General features: G+C 35.4%; 3 protein-coding genes across 6 annotated transcripts; all 3 read left to right on the top strand.

Annotated features, from left to right (window-relative positions):
- The first annotated feature begins 5,323 nt into the window (after nucleotides 1-5,323).
- On the top strand, nucleotides 5,324-11,094 carry LOC113727776 (uncharacterized). Of its 3 annotated transcripts, none has more exons than XM_027252122.2 (9): nucleotides 5,324-5,526; nucleotides 5,733-5,889; nucleotides 6,728-7,231; nucleotides 7,626-7,791; nucleotides 8,495-8,792; nucleotides 9,792-9,864; nucleotides 9,937-10,027; nucleotides 10,182-10,261; nucleotides 10,602-11,094. In XM_027252122.2, coding segments are annotated over exons 1-9 (1,635 nt in total). In that variant the 5' UTR covers nucleotides 5,324-5,524; the 3' UTR covers nucleotides 10,866-11,094. The 3 variants fall into 3 exon arrangements, with proteins under 3 accessions (XP_027107923.1, XP_071933225.1, XP_071933230.1); XM_072077124.1 differs by having other exon boundaries at nucleotides 5,325-5,629; XM_072077129.1 differs by lacking the exons at nucleotides 5,324-5,526; nucleotides 5,733-5,889 and adding an exon at nucleotides 6,070-6,211.
- Nucleotides 11,095-13,316: 2,222 nt separating this feature from the next.
- LOC113727769 (uncharacterized) lies at nucleotides 13,317-15,703 on the top strand. 2 transcript variants are annotated; one of them, XM_072077113.1, is made up of 5 exons: nucleotides 13,317-13,514; nucleotides 13,647-13,890; nucleotides 14,542-14,717; nucleotides 14,973-15,264; nucleotides 15,340-15,703. In XM_072077113.1, the coding sequence occupies exons 1-5, from the start codon at nucleotides 13,430-13,432 to the stop codon at nucleotides 15,404-15,406; spliced, it is 864 nt and encodes a 287-aa protein (XP_071933214.1). In that variant the 5' UTR covers nucleotides 13,317-13,429; the 3' UTR covers nucleotides 15,407-15,703. The 2 variants fall into 2 exon arrangements, with proteins under 2 accessions (XP_071933214.1, XP_071933218.1); XM_072077117.1 differs by having other exon boundaries at nucleotides 13,351-13,542.
- A 1,547-nt stretch (nucleotides 15,704-17,250) lies between these two features.
- LOC113727760 (ruvB-like protein 1) lies at nucleotides 17,251-21,715 on the top strand. The gene is made up of 12 exons (XM_027252097.2): nucleotides 17,251-17,409; nucleotides 17,754-17,942; nucleotides 18,101-18,232; nucleotides 18,346-18,495; nucleotides 18,749-18,904; nucleotides 19,316-19,450; nucleotides 19,706-19,771; nucleotides 19,856-19,962; nucleotides 20,531-20,630; nucleotides 20,725-20,816; nucleotides 20,905-20,974; nucleotides 21,115-21,715. The coding sequence occupies exons 1-12, from the start codon at nucleotides 17,329-17,331 to the stop codon at nucleotides 21,202-21,204; spliced, it is 1,368 nt and encodes a 455-aa protein (XP_027107898.2). The 5' UTR covers nucleotides 17,251-17,328; the 3' UTR covers nucleotides 21,205-21,715.
- Nucleotides 21,716-22,092: the final 377 nt, after the last annotated feature.

Raw genomic sequence — 22,092 nt, 5'->3', positions numbered from 1 at the left:
ATGTATAAATGGTCAATTTAAAGTGGATTAGTAACGTGTTTTGTACCTTTTTTTGTTCAAAAGCTTCAATTAAACAATGAATAAGAGTTAACAAAATCACAAAATGCTAAAAGCTAATTTTTAGTAATGTAAGTAACATTTATTGAGTCAAAACTTAAATATAATGCTTTTAAGCATGGCCACTAAATTTTTGCTCTTTCAATATTTGTCTTTTTAATGAGTTTTGTGCTAGACCGCAAAAAAAAATTAATCAAAAAGAACAACAGTAGATATTTGAATAACTCCAATAATAACAACCCGATATACAACTCACTGAAAACTCAAAAGTGTGGGCGCCCAAAAAATATTCATATTACATGTCTGCATTAGTAAGTTCTAAGGAATTGGAGCGTTAATATAAAATAAAATTTTTACAATATCGTTGAATTTTTTGTCCAATATTGTTGAACTTAATCAAGTGGCATATCTTATTTAATTCATCAATAGCTTCTTATGGAAAATTGTCTTCCATGGTTGATTCTAAAAAATGCCTAAAATTTGTAGAAAAGAAGATGAGGTGGATGTGTTTTGAGGTAAATATAATTACCACTTCAATTTGTCAATAACGTAACGTTTTGACAAGATTAATCTATGGGTTTGAGATACAAAAATAAGGTCGGGGTACTACGGTCTCTTATTAAATATGAAAGATAAGGTAGTGGGCATATGAATAACCAAAAGAGAAGTGTCGTTAATATTCCCAAAAAGAAATTGTTATATTATGTTCATGTTTTCTAATACATTTTTATATTTTTTTTAACCGTCTTTGAGCGAAAAAAAAAATATATAATTTTAAAAGAAAACTTCTAAATACTCTCTTATCCAAACATGGGCTGGCGACAGAGGAGGGTGCTCAGCTTTCATACTCAAATTAAAACTCTACAAAGTGGCAGTTAATCAACCTAACAAAGGGAGTCTGGCCTTTGCCAAATGCAGCATAAAATGGTGGTAGTAAATGTTAAACAAATGATAATCACGAATATGGTTCAATTCCATTCCTTGTTAAAAAATCTTTTTCTTTTTTGTTTCCTGTAAGATCAGGAGCCAACCACACAAGAAGAGCCGCTGTTTGCCGAATGAATGCGGTCCAGGAAGGGAGGCACATTGATTCAGGCGACTGATGCTGCAACAGAAAAGTAGCCCCACAGCTTAACAGTAATTAATATTACTGCACATTAATCAACCAAATTTCTTTTCCTCATTTCGGCCTCCCATCCCATCATTTGAATTAGATTTGGGTTCTGCCTCTGGGATGGATGATGTGATTGAAATAACAAATACCTACGGCCACATGATGACTTCTTTTGGCCTACTCAACTGCTTTTCATAAAGCCTTTTCCCTTCCTCGAGATAAAATGTCTGTCATCAGACCTTGGCCTACCACTTGTATGATTGTATCTGCAAAGGGTTTCTCGAATCTGGCTTTTGTAAACTAGTCTTCATGCTTCAGGAAAAAGGAAGAAAAATGAACTATTGGTCACAAATTTTGAATAAAGATGCAAGCTTTATTTGAACAAGCATACTTGCCGCCAAGGGATAAAAGAGAGTCGTAGACAGCCAAAGGGATGGGGTAGATGGAACTTCTTACACCACCATTTTTGCCTCGCGAGATCGGATGTATCTGCAAAAGAAGCTCTACTCTAAGTTCATCTATTTGGCTGTTGTTTAATAATCAAGTAACTCCAACTTGAGTGCTAGATAAGAGAGATGCGCAGGGTATACGAGTTGATTTACTCAAACTCTTAGCATTAATGCTAAGCAGGGGTGTTCGAATTTCGTTAGAAACTACAGCCGATTCAATTTAGATGGGGTGTCGGAAATTAACAAAATTAACTTATATCTCATCCTAAAAGTTTGATAAAATGGTTTAAAGATAGATATTGGGATTCGGGTTTTAAATTTCTGACATTAGGACGAATTTCCCTATTTTATTTGTTAATAACAAATTATATAAATTATGTACCCACTACTGTCATATATTATATACTAATCTATTAGTAATAAAAAGCGTTATGATTTATAGCATACATGTTTATTTTTGAGCTTTAACTTGAGAAAAACGGATATTTTTGGCTTACTTGTAAAACTTTGGATATACCATTAAAACTCAATTACGTATATCCAATTTACTAAATTAAAGTTTAAAGAGTGATAGCATGTCAGTCTTATACCCAAAAAGAAATTAAAAATTTTAATTGAGTTACCGATTATTACCGGAGCTAATGAATAACCCTAAAATTGCTAAGAGACATCTCGTGCAAAAAAAAAAAAAAAAAAAAATTTTTTTGTGTTGTTTCGACATATTAGTCTTTTTTTTTCGGACATAATAAATTCTATTCTACACCTAATCATATGTTACATTAGGGGAAGGGGTGAATCCAAGGGGGTTAATGAAAAATTCAGATGGGACTCAATTAGCACCGGACATCAAGGGAGTAGTTGTTTTTTTTTTTGATATATTAGTCAGTAGATGCCGTTTCGTAACAATTGACAGATGTACTTTGATCCTAAACGAGAAGGACATGATATTGGAAATGAAGAATCCGTAAGATCCAGTTTAAGGCCTTTGTTTCTCGTTTTAAAACCGATCTTTGATTTCCAGTCATCATTAATTATTTTCTTCACGCTTCATTCTCCTCCTTCTAGAAGACAGAACATGACTCAAGTGTCTCGTATAGGTGCAATTCACAAATTGGGGGGATTTAACAAGAAGTGTTTACAATTTGGAGGTTAACCTAAAACTTCCAGACTACAAATTTCTCCAAACATCACAATTCGCAACCTGACAAAGTTTGGGATGGCATTTAAGTATTTATTTGTTATAAGACAAGATTAAATTAGCTGTAACAAGTGATTAAGGGTTCATGGTTCGGATCTTGTAACCCAACCGTGGGCTGAGGAGACGTGGGACTCGGGAGTAGGCCTGTCAACGGGTCGGGTCTAGATCCGGATCCGGACCGGATCCGTGAAATTAATGCGGGTATGGGTAGGGATTTAATTCCGTTTTTCGGATCCGGATCCGGATCCGTTTTGTCAAACAAAGAAACGGGTCGGATACGGAATATAGTATTCCGGCCCGTATTAGACCCGGATCCGGATATAAATGAATTAATAATTTAAAAAATATATATTTATCAATATAATTTGATTAGGATGATGTATTTTAATAAAGTTAATTTGATTTCTTTTCTTATTTGATTTTTTCTTTGCATTAGTTAGAAATTAGTTTACAGATATATTTTTTTCTCATTTTTATTAGAAATTATAAAATTTGGTAAATTTGTTCGGGTAGACCCGGATCCGGAACGTAGAATAAAGGACCCGTCGGGTAAACGGGTCGGGTCCGGATCCGGCATAGTAATTCGGGTCCGGGTCCGGAATAATGAATTCCGGCCCGGACCCGGCCCGTTGACAGCCCTACTCGGGAGGGTTAAAAAGGGCCAAAATTTTTTTTTTCCTAAGCCCTTCTGTTCAAGGAGTCTATGACTCTCTAATGGACTTACTTACATGACAGCAACTAAAGAATTCGAAGGAGGTTGATGTCCATATGCGCTCTGTGCTTTGTGGGAGTGTGATTCACGAAGTAATGAAATTAAGTTGACTTAAGCTCCATAAAATGTGGCGACAGTGCTGAAATTGTGGAAGATAATTGACCGACTGAAAGAGAGATGACGCTCTACCTGCTAATAATTTATTGCTACTGTGCTTGCTTAATTGGAAGGGAAAATCGTTCAAAGCGTCCCTCCCATTTTGTAAAATAACTTTTTTCATCCCTTACTTTTAAAAGTGCAATTTTATGTCCCTTACATATTCACATCGGTCAAATTTAGTCCCTAACTAGGTTTCCAATCATTTTTTTGCTGGAATCCATCACGTGCCTTGCACGTGATCATTTTTGAAGGGTAAATTTGTCAAATTATATTTTACATAATCTGATCTATAGTCCTCCACATTTTATAAAACAAATTTTTTCGTCCCTCACATTTTATAAAATGATTTTTTCATCCATCACATTTCACAAAATGAATTTCTCCATCCCTCACATTTCAAAAAATGAATATTTTCATCCCTCACTAATTATGTATGTGAGGGAAACCCTAAAAAAAATGTGTGTGAATACATTTTGTTTAAACACAAGTATATGTCTATTTGATTTTACTTAATAGTCCGAATAATATAAATATATGTATGTGTCTATTTGATTTCACTTAACAATACGATACCATATATTATACGTGATCATTTGATTTCATCTGGTATTAGCTAGTAAATAATCTTGCATTCATTGTCAAGTTAGCCAATAAAGCTATTTTCGGTCAAAATACAATAAGAATATACAAATTAAGATTCTATTGATAAATATTAGTCATAATCATACAAAAAAAAAAGAAGATAGCCCACAAGTTGAGTCCAATTACATACATGTGGTTATACTATTATTATTAAGCAAAATCAAATAGACATATATGTGTGTTTAAAAAAATGTATTCACACACATAATTAGTGAGAAATGAAAAATTCATTTTGTGAAATGTGAGGGATGAAGAAATTCATTTTGTGAAATGTGAGGGATGAAAAAAATCATTTGATAAAATGTGAGGGACGAAAAATTTATTTTATAAAATGTGGAGGACTATAGATGAGATTATGTAAAATATAATTTACCCTTCAAAAATGATCATGTGTCTTGCACATAATGGATTTCGGTCAAAAAATGATCGGAAACCTAGTTATGGACTAAATTTGTCCGATGTGAATATGTAAGGGATATAAAATTACACTTTTAAAAGTGAGGGACGAAAAAAGTTATTTTACAAAATATGAGGGACGTTTTGGACGATTTTCTCTAATAGGAAACTCGACCATTGACCACCACTTCCAGACTTCCTTTCTTCCCGAGATCTCATCGATGACAATCACAAATATACTACTAAGTACTAAATTGGTTCAGCAGTCCTCGTAAATTCACATGCACACGGTACATCATGTAAAAGTCATCAACAGTTTTGTGTAATCCATGTAACATGGTAACAAAACGGAAAAAAAAAAAAAGAAGAAAAAGACAGGAAAGATTTGCGCCCTAGGGAAATTGTAAAAATGTTAGGCTGGAATATATTGGATTACACGTGGTTATCAGTTGATCCATCCATGTTAAGTTGATTAAGATAATAGCACTCCAGATTTCACTACTGTAACTTTCAAGAAACGGACATTTATAAGTAATTTTAGAAGTGTATCTTGTTTTGTTAGGGATGTATACCTCCACGACTCCAAACCACTATTGCATGGCAACTTTGCAGTTGACAAGGAGAAAAAGGGTGCTAGCGATGAGTGAAGTGTGCCCGCACTTCGGGAGTGGGAAAGAAGTAGTGAAGTAGAAGCGGCAGGCCATGATAGAATAGATTTTCACAAATTTCACAGGACTAACACTTATAACTCAGGGCTTTGCTTTCATTCATTCATTCACCTGCCTGCCTTGTCATTAATGTAAAAGAAGATTAAACCAACCAACTTCATTCTTCATACAACTGCTCCATTACTTCTTCCGCTTTCTGTCATATTCACTCATCTCTAGAGCGTGGCGGCAGTAGTTATATCGTTATCTCAACTTTAGCTTTCTATCAAATCTCAGCTTTCTTTTTCTCTCTGTTTCTCTCTGAAAAACTGGTTCCCTTAATTTAAGGATTTTGCAGGAGTGGGGTGAGGACAAGTACAGAGGTTAATTATCAGCTTGGGATGATGAATAACACTGAGGAACATAGGAGTGCTAGTATTAAAAGCGAGGTGCAGGGTGGATTCAGTAATAGTACTACTGCATGTGAAAGAGAAGTTGTCATTCCGATGCCTAAGGTACAACTAAGATCTGTTGATGTTTTCTACTTTAGCGTTTCTCTGTACACATCTACTTTGTCCTTATCTGGTTCTAGATTAATCTTTCTTTCTAAACTTAAATTTCAATTCTGGGATTAAATAAAATCCAGATGAAATGAAGTCTTTTGAACTTAAGACAAGTATTTCGAACCCAACTTTTAAGAGTTCTATTGGGGCGGACACTGAACATAGAACCCTTTTTAATTCTCCTCTCTTTCTTGATGAAGAGAGGGAAGATAAGAGAATTGTGGATCACGGAAGTTGGATAAGTTTGGATACTGGTACTACCTTCATGTAGGAGGTGGATTACCTTTCTTTGTTTGTAGTTTCTTATTACAAGCAGTTTATTGTTCCAAGATTGCGCATAACTTTGATTGCATGGCCAATTTGTTTAATACTTCTTCCTGTAACCAAAACTCCATTGTAAATGGCTGAATGGATTGTAAAGCATCAGTTCCACCCATGATACTTATTTTTAGCCAATTCTGCTGCACTTCAAATCCCAATTTGCTGGGTTGGCGGCTTTATCATAGGTGAAGCATTGGAGCTTCTATTACGCAAATTAACTTCTGACTTTAATCTGCTATTGATTGATAGAATATATGAAATCAGACTGGTAGTTTGTAAGATAAATTTCAATTGAATATTTTAAATTGAGTGTACCTATAGTTCATTTAGTATTTGAGTAATTCTGCCAGTTTATCCAAATGCTTGTGAAGTTATCACTTACTGAATGCAGTGATGATAACTAGTAGTATGCTTTAGAGGTTGTCTTGCACGTTTATAGATGAGCGGTTCAACTAAGTCCTCCTTTCAGGTAGAAAGTTCCAGTGGAATAACTGAAGAAACTGGGAATGCTAAAAACTGGAGGAAACAAAATCTATTCTTGGAGATACCTACCAGAACAATGGATGCCTCATGTGCAGAGTTTGTTCAAATAAAAATGCCTCCAACGCCAACTCCTACGCCCAAAAGAGTGAATTTCATGTTGACTCCTAGCCCTTCTGATTCAAGACTAAATAGTTCTCCGGGTCCTTCTTCATCCAGAGCAAAATCATCCATCAAAAATCTCCTGCCAAAACTAAGTTTCAAGAACCGGAACTTGAATCCAGAGACAGATATAGACAAGGCTTCTAACTTTGATTCAGGTTCTTCAACCACAGCATCACAGGAGAAGCCATCGATGTTAAGGTCTTGGTCTCTCTCAAAGATATTTACTCCTCGCATGAAGAGGACTTCGTCTTTACCTGTTACCCCAGTTGCACATTTAAGTTCTGAGTCTGTTACTGATGGGAGTGCATGCAGCTCTCTGACATTGGATGTAAGTCCTTTAGAAACTCTTATTCTGTTCCCCATAAATAAGTTGATTAGCTCATATTTCAATATCATTAGTCATTAACCAGATTTTAAGGGCAGGCTTTATTGGATGATGCAGTCAATTTTGCATTCTTGTTATGCTGTCTTGTAATAAACTATGGCATGCATGCTAGTAATTAGAATATGTAACTAAGCACCCTTGCAACATATGAAATTCAATCCTGAATAAGATGTTGTAGCATGTAGGCAAGAAATAATATATTCAAAAGCCTAACATCTCATCTTCACTGAGATAAATTAGAAAGAACATTGTATCAACTTCATGCAGCCAATTTCCAAACACAACCTGGGCTGATAGCTTTATACACACACTAATGTCAATGCATCGATGATTATAGACAAAAGGACCACAAAGGCACATCTCTCGATCACTTTCTGTTCCAGCTATCAACAAAGAAAGAAGCATCAAAAGGATGGACTCATTTTTCAGGGTAATTCCTACTACACCTCGAGTGAAGGATGGGGATTCAATAACATCAGTGTCAACTGCAGGAGGAAATACTGGTAATTTGCTCTTTTGCCGCATGATGTGTCAATCAGGAGCTTCTCGAGTTATACATCAATGGAAATATGTTAAACAACTTTGGAGCAATGACGGTGTAACCCACACTCAAAACTCTAAATTAAAAGTTTATGCCTAAGGTTCCACTGAATTTGTACATCGTACTGGGTTATCTAATATATGGGAGAACTTCTATAAGTGATTGCAAAAAGAATTGAAATATACATGGCACTATATGGCAGCATTGCATTTTCTTTACAAATCATATGGCAGCTGTAAATTATATGGCTCTTCCAAATTTAGTGCCAGAAATATTTTAAAGGCCGCTATGGTTACTCGGAGCTGTTGTAGTTAAGGATGAAGAAGTTGCTGGACTTAAAAAAGTGTCAATACATTTTAGCTACCTTTTTACTCTTACTTTTGGTTTCTTATGTTATCATTGCCTCCATAGTTGGAATTATATGTCATTTACAGTATTATATGGCGCTTCCAAATTTAGTGCCAGAAATATTCTAAAGGTCATTACAGTTCCTTGGTGCTGTTGAATTTCAGATGAAGAAGTTGCTGGACTTAGACTGCCATTACATTTTAGCTACTTTTATACTCTTTCTTTTGGTTTCTTATATTATTATTGCCTCCATAGTTGGAATTATATGTCATTTACAGTTTTTATTTTCTGGGAATAATTTAAGCCTTGTTTTACAGAGAATAGTGATGCTGATGGTGAAGACATTCCCGAGGAAGAAGCTGTTTGTCGAATCTGCTTCATTGAGTTATGTGAAGGTGGAGAGACACTCAAGATGGAATGTAGTTGCAAAGGAGAACTTGCTTTGGCTCACCAAGAATGTGCTATAAAATGGTTTAGCATCAAAGGAAACAAGACATGTGATGTTTGCAAACAAGAGGTTCAAAATCTACCAGTCACACTTTTGAGGATCCAAAGTGTTCGATGTCAAAATACTAGAGCAAGTAGAGTCCGGAATCTGGAAATAAATGGATACAGGCAAGTTATTTATCTTGGAATGTTAATTTTCTTGAAAGCTGAAACAAAGTTATCATGCACAACCTCTTCTTAGAATTTCTAGGGCCATTATGTGAAAATTTCCTTATACACAGTAACCTTCCGTTGTTATTTTCGTTCTCCTGATGCTTTGATCCCTTTCCTAGTAAACCACTTCCTCCAATCTCACAGCATAATCATGTGTATCGAATATTGAGATGACTGGAATCAAAGGAACCTTACCATCTTAGTGATTTGATTTTTGCTCTAATACCGTTGTACTTTTGACGTAAACTGAAAACGTGATTGTCTAATAGAGATTTTTGTGGCTGTCATTTGTTGCTTCCCTTTTTATGAGTAGATACAACTTACCTGGTAAATAACACACTTAGTCCTAATGAAAAGGAAGGAGATAGGGAGCTGTTCTGTGTCCTTCATAAAAACTCTCCTCTTTACCTTTTCTTTCAAAAGACGTGATTTTTCAGTTATTTTCATCTTTTTGTGTATCAGGGCTTAGTTTCAAAATAAAGTTGACACTATCTTGAACATTATCGAGTTGCATGCAGAATCTTTAATGGAACCTCCTTTACCAACTTGAGATATCAATATATCGTGATTCTTGGGTTTAACTAGTAATTAAGGTCAATTCACTCCTTCCAGGTAAAACTACACAATATCTTGAAGAATAAGTTCCAGAGCCAGAAATGACTGCTATCCAGTGTTAGAACTAAACTTTTTCTGGCCTTTGGGAATAATAAAGCAGATGCCATAGTTCATAAGCAGAAAAACATATATCTTCTGCTTTGGATTACAAATCTCTGACCTACTGAATTGTGACCTTTACTTAAGGCTGTAATTTCTTCACTTCATTCAATGCCAATGAGCATCTGTTTTTTTTTTAATTGTATCATTGAAAATAGAATCTGACCAGGCAGTAAGACTCCAAATTCAACCATTTGAGTTATGCCATTTATAGTCTTATACTTTGCTGTATCAATGCAGGGTTTGGCATGAAGTGCCCATTCTTGTCATTGTCAGCATGCTTGCCTACTTTTGTTTCCTTGAGCAGCTTCTGGTAAGATTATCTGATTTTGCTGTTTGTAGATCTATTAGCCATTATATGGTTAACATTTTTCTCATGTGCCAGGTTGGGAAAATGGGTACTGGAGCAATTGCTATATCACTTCCATTTTCTTGTGTACTTGGTCTCTTGGCATCTATGACCTCTTCAACTATGGGTATGTTATTCTTGATGATGCAATGAGAAACTTTCGATGTCTGATTCTCTTGTTTAAGAAGATGTGAGATTCATGGGTTGAATTTGAAATGCTGGTTGAAACTTCTACGATAATGTTCTTTAGTTTCTGACATCAACTCTTTCTATTTTTGTAGTGAAGAGAAGATTTGTGTGGGTTTATGCATCGGTTCAGTTTGCTCTCGTGGTTCTCTTTGCACATATTTTCTACTCTGTGGTACGACTGAACCCTATTCATGTCTTTAACATACAATAATACCGTAAGAAAAAGAGTCTGGATTTTGTTAATGACATTTACCTTTACATAGATTAGAGAATCTCATTTTATTTTTATTGGTTAAAGGAGGATGTATAGTGACTCTGCCTCCATTGTACCTTTTTTGTAGTAGATAATTTTGTTCTGTATTCTTTTCTTTTCATCACCTTCTAAGTCCTGCTTTTATTTTGTTTCAACTGAAGTTGGTTTTAACAGAAAAGAGGAGCATGCTTTATCTTTCATCAGGTGAACTTTGGATATGATATTCAAGTGTCTAATCTGCGTTTTCTGGAATCTGCAGGTTCATGTACAAGCTGTTTTGTCAATTCTTCTCTCCACATTTGCAGGATTTGGAGTTGCAATGAGTGGAAGTTCAATTGTTGTTGAGTTTCTGAGATGGAGAAGGCAACAACAAGCCTTTGCAGATCAGCAACATCAGAATTCCCAAGTCATGTTACATCCCGGTCGATGGCCTCAACAGAGTCAATCAGAAACAATTTCCCGTGTTGCTCCAAACCTTCGTCAAGCCGACATAGAAAATCCAGAAACATTCAGTGGGAGGTGATTAGTAGTTCTTTTTTTTTGGGGGGGGGGGGGTAGTAGGGGATAAACTCAATCCTTGCGAAAGGGATTTTGTATAAATACACAGATGAAGCACTTGACAGTTCTGTGTCATTGGTATTTTGCTTCATCAAAGAAACAGGAGTTGCAGGAATGAAGAATGTTGTGATCTGCACAACAAAGCAACGTGCTTTGTACAGATACAGTAATCAAAGAAAGTTTGTTCTTTTTTCTTCGTCTTCCAGTAGGAGGTTTCTGATTCTGTACGTTACTAGCACTGCAAACCCGTGATCATTTGAGCAGTGATCAACCGGAGAGAACAGTATTCTTCCAGAACAAACGCGATACTTGTCAAAACTGATGCAAAACAGAAGTTACAGGGAAAGATTTCTCCATATTAGTAGCCACAGACATTAGTTTTTTTTTTTTTTTTTTTTTTTGAGTCAATTGAGTTGTCAATTCCTACCCTTCTCTTATTCTTACTCTAACCTATTTAAGAAAGAGCCTAACTGGACCAAGAAAGACCAGTACGAGTAAGGGTGAGTTTGATAAATTTGAAATTTGAAAACTAAAGTTTAAAATCTGATATCTGAATTTATTAAATTATTGAATTGTTAAGTATTAAAATTAATACATTTGAGTGAATGTCACATTAAGTGATAAGTGAATAGTTTATCACTTAATTTTGGAAGCAAGATTTGTCTTAAAAATTTTGTGTCACTTAATTAATTCAATTGTTCAATTTTTTTTTATCAAACGGTTTGAATATGTTAAAATCTAAATTTATTATATTTAAGTGCTGAATTAAGATATCAAACAAGGCTTAAATCCCAATTCTAGACTAAGTGTATTACTGCACACCCTTATGAATTTTAGGTGAGTCGGATCTTGGTTGGGAGTTAACATGTTAAAAAAAGTGCATTTTGCAATGGAAGATTACTTATATCTCAACTTGCCAATTGTGTAACAGTTATAATTTTGATCCTTTTGAGTCAAGTTTATGAATATCATAGTTCAAATATCAATAGTATAGTAAGGCCAAACTCACTGTACGCCCATGAACATCATTCATATTCATAGTTGTCCTAAAAAATAAAAAGGGTTATTATCTCTTTACCCCCTTAATGTTTGGTGCTATTATCAATTTTCTCCTTAATGTTATCTTTTAGTCATTTTACTCCCAAGACTAACGGTCAAACTTAACGGAATTTGTTAATTAAAGTGAAAAGACATGTTTAACTCTTAAAATTATTATCACTTTATCTCTATAAATTATAGTCTCATTATTAATTTATCCCCTAAAATTATTTTTTAGAAAATTTACTACCATTAAACCAACTTAGTAAGTTAAAAAATTTTAGAAGAAAATACTCTCCTCTTTGCATAATAAAAATAATAAAAATTTTAGAGCGACTCATCTTCTTTTTAGTATCAAGAAAAAAAGTCAAAATATTAATTTCTTTTTCTTGGTAATCTTATTAATATTGAAAAAAATAGAAAGATGGAGAGGGGAAGGGGGAGGGGGAGAGGGAGAGAGAGAGCTCAATTCTTTTTTAAAAAATTACAAATAAAAAAGAATTAAATACTTTTATTATTTTAAAATTATTTCACTTTTTTGTTTACTACCGAATTCCAATCCTAATCTCGACAACCTTAAAGTAATACGATAATGTTATATTTTTCTTTTATTTTTTATTTTTTTATTTTTACAAAATTTAATTTTTTTTGTCTCCTTCTTTCCTATCTTCTTTTCTTTTCCTAGTATTAATAAATGTGAAAAAAATTTTTGAGAAAATCTTTTTATTTTTATGTTTTTTGATCTCTTAAAGAAAAAAAAAGGAAGAATAACCATTCCAACTTTTTATTTTTAATTATATATAAAGAAGGGTAAATATATTTAAAATTGTTTGACCATACTAGTTAGATTAATGATGAGGTAAAATGCCTAGAAAATAATATTAGAAACTAAAGTGATTGTATCACTATAATCTAAACGAATAAAGTGATAATAACAATGTAGTAATACTATAAAATAAAAGGGTATTTTTGTTCAAAATTTCTTAATATGTTGAGTTAAATTACTTATGGGGATAAAATAATTAAAAGATAATGTTATGGAATAAACTGATAGTAATGATATAGTTTAAGGGGATAAAGTGATAATAATCCAAATAAAAACACTATTTATCACAACTAGAGTTCTTAAAGAAGACTACATGCCAAGTAAATTGTAGCAATATTTTGGTGTCAATTAACAAGGGAAGTAACCGTAAGTTTTCTTGGATCTTCTTGTTCTGTAGCCACGTCCTTATTGGTGGCGTTCGGGAATGTACTATGCAGACAAAATTTGACTTTTGAGGGGCTTGATTTTACACCTTTTACAACTTACCAGGGCCAAATTGAAATTTACTTTGTCAAGTGTAAAATTGTAAATTAATCCAGACACAAAGGAGACTCTCTGGTCGGCACAAAAAGTCAGCGGCCCACTCGGCCTGCAGTTCATTCGAGCGGCGTCCATATTCCTTAATTCCCACAAAAAAGGAAGTGATTTTGGTACGATATTCCATTATGAACTCAAGCAGAATAGTAATAATAACCCAAGCATTTCCTCCGCTCTTCAAGTCTCTCTTCCGTTCTTCATCCTCCTCCTTAGGTGCTTCTTCGTCCAACTGTCAATAATCGTCAGTCTCTCTCTCACTGTCCTTCCGTTCCCAGTGTATCTTTTTGCTCCAGTGAGTGGCACGTGTTTGTGAATATTCTTAACCGACCTTAGTGCGTTTTTCAGGGGTGCAAAAGATTGGTTTTTTGAAGATATTGCAGCAAAGAAAAAGGGGGTTTAGAGGGGTTGCAATTGTGAGGCTGATGATGGATTCGAGCTTGGAGAAGTGTGATGGGAATGTGGAGAGTAAGATGGGTTTAGTGCGCCCTGCTACAGAGGATTATGCTCAAGAAGCAGTTGAAGCTATCAAAGCTGGAAAAGTCATTGCTGTGCCTACTGATACCCTCTATGGCTTTGCTTGTGATGCTTGGTATGGCAAATTCCCGCCCACTTCGAGCTTTCGTTTCACCCCTTTTATTCATGGAGTTGGTTTCCTTGTTCTTTGTTGTCTATAGAACAATGAGCCTTGGCAAATTTGAAGCTTTCGCAGGGCCTTAACTAGTGCGTATGGCAATATTTTATGTTTTATCTGTGTGCAAATGTTTGATTGAGGAATTTGAGCTGTAGAACTTTGTTGAAAAGTAAATGCTTATGAATATGTGCATCATCACGCAGGTGTATGATCCGTGCATGTGTATATAGCAAGTTACTTCTTGTTCCTGTTGAAATTCAGGAACTATGCTTTTCAAAGATGGAGTTTGATTAATGAAGAAGCAGTTAAAATGCTTCTTGCTGGATTAACTGAAGAATAGTGTCTTTTTAGCTTGCTGTATCAGAATTTAATGTATAGCTGCAAAATAGGAGCAATTGTGAATAAAATATTGTAATACTCTTTTCTGGTTCTTTAGATTGCCATGGACAGGTTTTTGATAATAAAATTTGAGAGACAACTTTATTTTCAGTACTTATGTTGCTCAGCTGTGGTTGTAGGACTTCTTGAACAATATCTCGTTGTTGCATATTCTACTGTTTATAAGACCCTATAAGCTCATGGTACATTTTATATCTTGGCTTTGAACAGCTCTGTGGAAGCAGTTAACAGGATTTATGAGATCAAAGGTCGTAAATATACTAGTCCGCTGGCAATTTGTGTTGGAAATGTTGAGGACATCAAACATTTTGCTGTCACGGATCATTTGCCTCCTGGTTTGCTGGATTGTCTCCTTCCAGGGCCGGTAACTGTGATACTGAGGCGAGGTTTGCAGCTCGATGCTTTGTTTCTTTAAGTGGGATCTTTTTGGGGAGGTTGTTGATTGTAATCCTATTCCAAGTGTGACAATTTGAAGCGGAGCTCATATATCATGTAAAGGAAGAAGTTTGAAAAATTACTGCTTCAAGCTTAGCTCTTTCTCCCATTATGGGAAGCTATCTTCTTTTGCTTTTTCTTGAACTGTTGGCTTTGAATTTTGAATAATGTATCTTCTGTGAAGCTTAACTTTTGCTATCTTACAGGGGATTCAAGCATCCTTGAGAAGTCTTTGAATCCTGGGTTGGAAAGCATTGGTGTTCGAGTCCCTGACTGTAATTTTATTAGGGTGATATGTAGTGGCTCTCAAAGTGCCCTGGCCCTTACTAGTGCCAACCTCAGTGGGCAGCCTAGTAGTGTAGACATCAGAGATTTTAAGAACCTGTGGGAACATTGTTCATACATATATGATGGTGGTGTTCTTCCATCAGGGCGTGCGGGTTCAACAATTGTGGATCTTACTAAGCTAGGAATGTACAAGATTCTCAGACCTGGGAGGTAAGTTTTGAATGCTCTTTGGTATAAGAATCCTCTTAGTTGTGCATAATCTTGGTAAACTTCTTGTTTTGGCAGTGCCAAGGAAGAGACGATTGCAATCCTTGAGAGACACTCTCTGCTAGAAGATGGAAGTGCTACATAAAATGGTTTTAGTCTTCTGATGAGATTATGTATTGGGAAGGACAATATTCACGTAGGACCGAAGGCCTTCAACGACACGGATAACACTGTAGCATAGTGATTATTATCTGGATTCATCTGTTGAGTAGTTTTTTTTTTTTTTTTTAATAAATGTCCTGTGAAAATTATAAAGCTGACTGTTGCAGTTGTTTTGTTTTATGTATTGCAGTATCCGAGATCACTTGTAAACCCAAAATACTGTTATTGTCCTCGGACTCCATGCATTGCAGTACCAGAGAATTAGTCATTTTCTCCTTTCTTTCATTGTTCTCCTTTAATTCTTTCAGATCATGCTCATTGCATGGGGTTCTTGTATGAGTAAAACCATGTAACATGTTCATCTAAAGAGCAACCACGTTGTAATGAGTTGCACAGAAATGACATGGTGGTCATCGGATAATAGGAAAGTCTCAAAGGCAGTGTGCTAAGCGGGCGATGCTATGCAATGCCAATGAGTACCTACATTTTTCATTTCTTTTCTTTAGTGAACAATAACACCTACGGCGTTTAGATGTCAATTTCCCGATTGTGGGCTTTTCACGTTTGTGTCTTTGGACAGGTGAAGAGAAGAGAATCTCTCTTTTGTCCCACTAAATTCCCCGGGCAGCTAAACTTTTTTAAGCACCGCTTTGTCCACTCTTAAAATATCATTCTATTTTACAATTTTTTTTATTATAAGTGAGACAGTCGAATCGAAATTTTTTATTTATACTCTTTTCTCTCAAATCATCCAATCTATTCTTCTTCCCTTTCATTTTACAACTTGAGTTACCTTTGGCAAATGACACTATTGGAGTCGATTCACTATTCTTGGATGTGTTTCTTGGTTAATTATGAGAAACCATAATTTAATAATTGGAAGCGTACTGTAAATTCATATTTTCTTGTATACTATGAGTGTGAGTTGTTTGTTAAGGAAAAGGTGTTCCCTTAGTTTCTTAAATTTAGTATTAGTTAGGCTTAAAATCCCCCCTCCCCGCCCCACCCCAAAAAAAGGATAAATTATATTTTATTCCCTATAATTTTGTATTTTTTATATAATCCTATTATGATTTTAAAAACTATATATAATCCTCTCATACTTTGGATTAAAGTATCAAAGCGATAGAATTTGCAATCCATAACAGATTCAACTAGAATGTTAAAAATACCTCTATGTAAAATCGAAAATTATTTATTAACCACAGGAGAGTTATGTATATATTTTGAAAATTATAAAGGAGTTATATGGTAAAGCACAAAACCATAAAAAGGTTATTTGATAAAATATAAAATCATACTGGATTAGAGTGTCATGCATATTATATTTATATACTTTGATCACTTCACTTATCTTAGTTTTTAAATAAGGGTAATTTTGATATTTTTATATATTTCGTTACAAATGATCATTTCCGTCACTTTGATACCTTAAACCAAACTATGAGTGGATTATAAATAGTTTTTAAAGCTATAAAGGAGTTATGTGAAAAATAGTTATATCATAGGAGGCAAAGTGTATTTTGCCCAAAAATAAAAGGTTTCCTTCCTACATATTAGTAAAATATTCTCTCAGGGAAACCAAATTTAGCTGTTACCCATGCTGAAATATGCATTAAAGTTTGGTATTTAGAAAATCATTTTCCCTTTAAGTACTTTCATTTAGAAGCTAACCAATCGTGTCCTCTACTGTACACCCGGGCGCGTAAAGCCAAAGCCACGCAGAAATAATAGTATAAGGGGCCGAAGTGAAATAGTCCTCAAACTTCAAGGGCTTCAATGTAAATCTCAACCTCCCTATTACCTTTCACTTCAAAACCAAATGCGCCTCCATTATCGGGGCTTCCAGCATAAACCCACAAGAAAGAAGAACAGAAAAGAGAGGGAAAAAGAAGAGAAGGAAAGATGAAGATAGAGGAGGTACAATCCACCACAAAGAAGCAGAGAATTGCTACTCATACACATATTAAAGGCCTTGGACTCGAGGTATCAACTGAATTTGGTGTTCATGGTTTTTTTTTTCCTTTTGTCTTTCCTGGGTTTTAGGGTTTAAGGTTCTTATTACTGATAAAAAAAATTGGTTTCTGCGATATGCTTGGAAAGATGATTGAAAGATTGGATTTTATGCTTTTGTAGCTAACTTTAACTGCATTTTAGAGATTTCTTAGTTAATTTGCAACTCGTAAGCTGTTAATTTCAATATCAGTAAGACTTTGACAATACAAGAAATAATAATAACTAGTTTCTAATGTTGTTGGTATTTTCGTGATTGATGGAATAGTTTTGTTTTTTGTTTTGGCCGATTTGTGGTGGTGCTGTTTATATTCTAGCCCAATGGAAAAGCAATGCCTTGGGCAGCAGGATTTGTGGGGCAGGCTGCAGCTAGAGAAGCTGCTGGCCTTGTTGTTGATATGATTCGCCAAAAGAAGATGGCAGGGCGGGCACTTCTATTTGCTGGACCTCCTGGTACTGGGAAAACAGCTCTTGCCCTTGGAATATCCCAAGAACTTGGGAGCAAGGTACACTTTTACGTGTTTCGTGGCATTATCATTTTTTTTGAGATCATTAGATTCATTAATCATTCTTTTAATGAGGAATCTGAGCATGATATAAATTCTATATTGGATGCAGACTTTTGCATGTAACAGTCCTTTTTGTTGATTTCGCAACAATGCAGGTTCCATTCTGCCCAATGGTTGGGTCAGAAGTGTATTCATCTGAAGTAAAGAAAACTGAAGTTTTGATGGAGAATTTTAGACGAGCTATTGGTCTCCGTATCAAAGAAAATAAGGAAGTGTACGAAGGAGAGGCATGTTACTCATCTTTTCGCATTAAAGTTGGAATCTTTATTATGCACCATATTTGATACTTGGTGTCACCTCGAATACTTTTTGACATCTCAGAGAGCTTCTTCTATTGTAGGTCACTGAACTATCTCCTGAAGAAACTGAAAGTGTGACCGGAGGATATGGTAAAAGCATCAGCCATGTCATCATTGGTTTAAAAACTGTCAAAGGTACCAAGCAGTTAAAGCTGGACCCAACAATATATGATGCACTGATTAAAGAAAAGGTGAGCGCTCTATATCCCTATGCCTGTCTTTGAATCTCATTAGTTCACTTAGTGTTGGTAAACTAGTCAAGAATACTGGAGTTGTTTAGCTGCATTGGCTTTTTGTCTAAAATTTTCCTCATTTTGTTGAACTTCAAGATGGAGCATTACATGTCTTATTCCTCCTATTGTTGCAAACACCTTTTTTGTGTAGCGTAAAAAAAGCACCTTTCAGCTCAAGTCTCGGCTTTTAACATGATCATACCTCTTTCAGGTGGCTGTTGGTGATGTTATATATATTGAAGCAAATAGTGGAGCAGTTAAAAGGGTAGGCAGGAGTGATGCTTTTGCTACTGAGTTTGATCTTGAGGCAGAAGAATATGTCCCATTACCTAAAGGGGAAGTTCACAAGAAAAAGGAGATAGTCCAGGTTTGCCTTCGGTACCATGAATAAAATCTGGAAATGTGCTAATATCTTATGATCTTAAACCATTGCAAGTACATCAAACATAGGTGTTCTTGACTATAAGCGAAGATTCTATTTTTCATGCTCCAAAGCTTCTGTTGCTTTGCCGAGGGTCCATATGAAATTGGGCATCTGGTATTCAGTCCACCTGTGCATCCTAAGAGTAAAACTTTTAGAGTATCTTCCCTTAATCAGTTCCTTTTATCTTGAGGGTGAAGCAAGTTTCTTCTTGTAGTTATTGAAGAAATGAATACCAGATACTCTTTATTTATGTCTGGTACTTAGTTGCATGGATAAATTCTTCGAGAGCTATTATAAACATATATAAATAAATGCTTTCTTCCATATTCTGAATTCAATATTCTTGCCTATTAGGACGTCACATTGCATGACCTGGATGCTGCAAATGCAAGGCCTCAAGGTGGACAAGATATATTGTCCCTGATGGGTCAGATGATGAAACCAAGGAAAACAGAGATTACTGACAAGTTGCGTCAAGAAATCAATAAGGTACTCCATATAGAGTTTCAGTTTATTTGTTTTTTTTTTCATGGTTTTTCGGAAGGCTGTATAACATCTTGTTTACAAGAGACGCAATTTCTAGAGTGCTTGGATACTTTGTTCTTGATCCAAAGATAAAATGTAAAATGTAAAACTCAATGTTCAGGAGAAAGGTGATGACTTTTATCGCTACAGAAAGCCGATGCTTGGATTTGGTATTTTGTGTTGTGTGTTGCTTCATCTTACAGAAGATGTCCATCGCAGGTTGTGAACCGTTATATTGATGAAGGTGTTGCAGAGCTTGTTCCAGGAGTCTTGTTTATTGATGAGGTTCATCTATATACATTCATTATGACGAATGAGTTTGGGTGTTATTTTGATATGTTCTAATAATTTGAAGCATCTTATTTGCAGGTTCATATGTTGGATATGGAATGCTTTTCATACTTGAACCGTGCTGTAGAAAGTTCTCTAGCACCAATAGTGATTTTTGCCACAAATAGGGGAATATGTAATGTCAGGTATGAAGCAATGCTGGTGCAGTTCTTTGAACTACATCTTGATTCTCATCATTTCATTTCTTTGATTATTGGTTGCTATAATCTCGGCGGAACATCAAGAGTGTAGACTTGAGCCACTTAATTTTGCATAGGTGCTCTTAACATATTATTCTCAATCTTGGTTCATCCTCTGTGATTCATTTAAAATTATTCTAGATGCTCTCTGAATGTGTAAGGTCACATACTGGTGTTACCAAAATGTAGTATTCTACTCTTGATGAGCTTGATAATGTTCCACATATATATGTTGAAGTTAATTTGTAATTAGTCAATGATGCATGAATGCTTAAGACGGCTTTCTTTTTCTGCCCAAGATGAGGGGGAAGGGGATGAAACTTTGGATTCTGTTGTGCATTATCTATTTCTCAAGTTCATCAAGAGGTGACATAAGCATAGACATCCCTTCGCCTAATAATGTTTATCACCAATAGTTGCCTGCATCTTAATCTTAATTGTCTGATTGCAGAAAATGGCTAGAAATCCTACTTTTTTAGCTAAACTGAAAAAAAAAAATTTTTTTGGTGTGTAGAGGAACAGATATGACAAGTCCTCATGGCATACCCATCGACTTACTTGACAGATTAGTCATTATACGGACTGAAACGTATGGTCCAGCTGAGATGATACAGGTTCTATGACGCTATTCTTTTACAAAGTTATTTCTGCTAATAGAACATCATGACTTTTGTACATTGATACGTAGCTGTTGTGATGTTTGGCCAGATATTAGCAATCCGTGCACAGGTAGAGGAACTGGTAATTGATGAAGAAAGCCTGGCTTTCCTTGGAGAGATAGGACAGCGAGCATCTTTGAGGTCTCTATTAACCCTTCTGGAGAATTTGTTTTGGTTTTAGATAATTCCTGGGTATGCGTACTTAACTCAAAAAATTCCTTTTCCTTAGGCATGCAGTTCAATTGTTATCACCGGCCAGTGTCGTAGCTAAAATGAATGGTCGTGACAATATATGCAAGGTATTTTACCAGTCAAACTTTGGCTAATTTATTTGTCAGCTGGGATTGGAATCAACTCGATTTTGTTGTGAGTTCTCCATATGCAATTGCAAACAAAGTAGTTGTCATGGTGGAAACTAATGCTGCTGATAAATTGGCAGGCGGATCTTGAGGAAGTGAACTCCCTATATCTGGATGCAAAGTCTTCGGCCAGTCTTCTTCAGGAGCAGCATGATAAATACATATCGTAGTGAACAAATAAGATGAACTCGTTGATGCAGTCTTTGATGTCAAGACGCTTGATTCTAACCCCTGAGTTCCGAGGCATTGGTTTTGATGAGATTGAATGCAACTCGGCCAGTCTTCTCTGGTCACCATCTGTTTTTGCCTAGGTTGTGGGGAAGGGATATGGGTTGATTCATCATGCAATTTAACTCGAAGGTAGTCGTGTTCTAATGCTTCGTGGCATAATTTTGACATCAAATGTGGAAAGCGCATTCTTGTTTCTACTTGTAGTAACCGGTGTGGCTTTCATGTTGCTGTGAGCGTTACAAAACTTGATCAGTTTGGCTTTGATGGAGTCCATCTGCAAAATGTGAGCAAATGGGATCGGAATGGAATCGTATCTTTTGATGAGGATCTATTTGTAATTTTCAACTCTAGACTAATTCATATGTCAGCAGCCATTTGTAAACCTCTCCATCCCCCAGTCATAAGGTTGGAAAATGTGATACTTGAATCAAGATCTCGATCGTTTGACAAGAGTTCGTTCAGGTTAGGTTTATCAACTAATCAAATCAAAATTGAATAGAGTTTTATATTTGATAATATTTAAATTGGATAAAAAAAAGTTGATCAAGATTGATTTAGTAAATAAATAAGTTAAATTTAAATAAAATTGTTAAAGTCAGTAAAATAATTAAACAAATTTAAACGTCGGATTTGACTAAAGTCCTACCAACCCACATGCCAGTCCTGCCAAAAATTGCAACTTTATGACTAGCGTGTGCTGGGCGCACGTTCAATCGTTCGAAGGCCTCGGCCGACGGGCCAAGCATTTGCAGATGCAAGATTTTTCAGGTTGTAAAGAAGGACAAGCTGGACCTACATCTACTGTGTGAAATTATCAATTATGCATT

Source organism: Coffea arabica, chromosome 1c (genome assembly GCF_036785885.1).
Source record: "Coffea arabica cultivar ET-39 chromosome 1c, Coffea Arabica ET-39 HiFi, whole genome shotgun sequence".
NCBI classification, from domain to species: Eukaryota; Viridiplantae; Streptophyta; class Magnoliopsida; order Gentianales; family Rubiaceae; genus Coffea; species Coffea arabica.
Note: the sequence above shows the minus strand (reverse complement) of the source record. Positions and strands in the feature narration are given on the sequence as shown.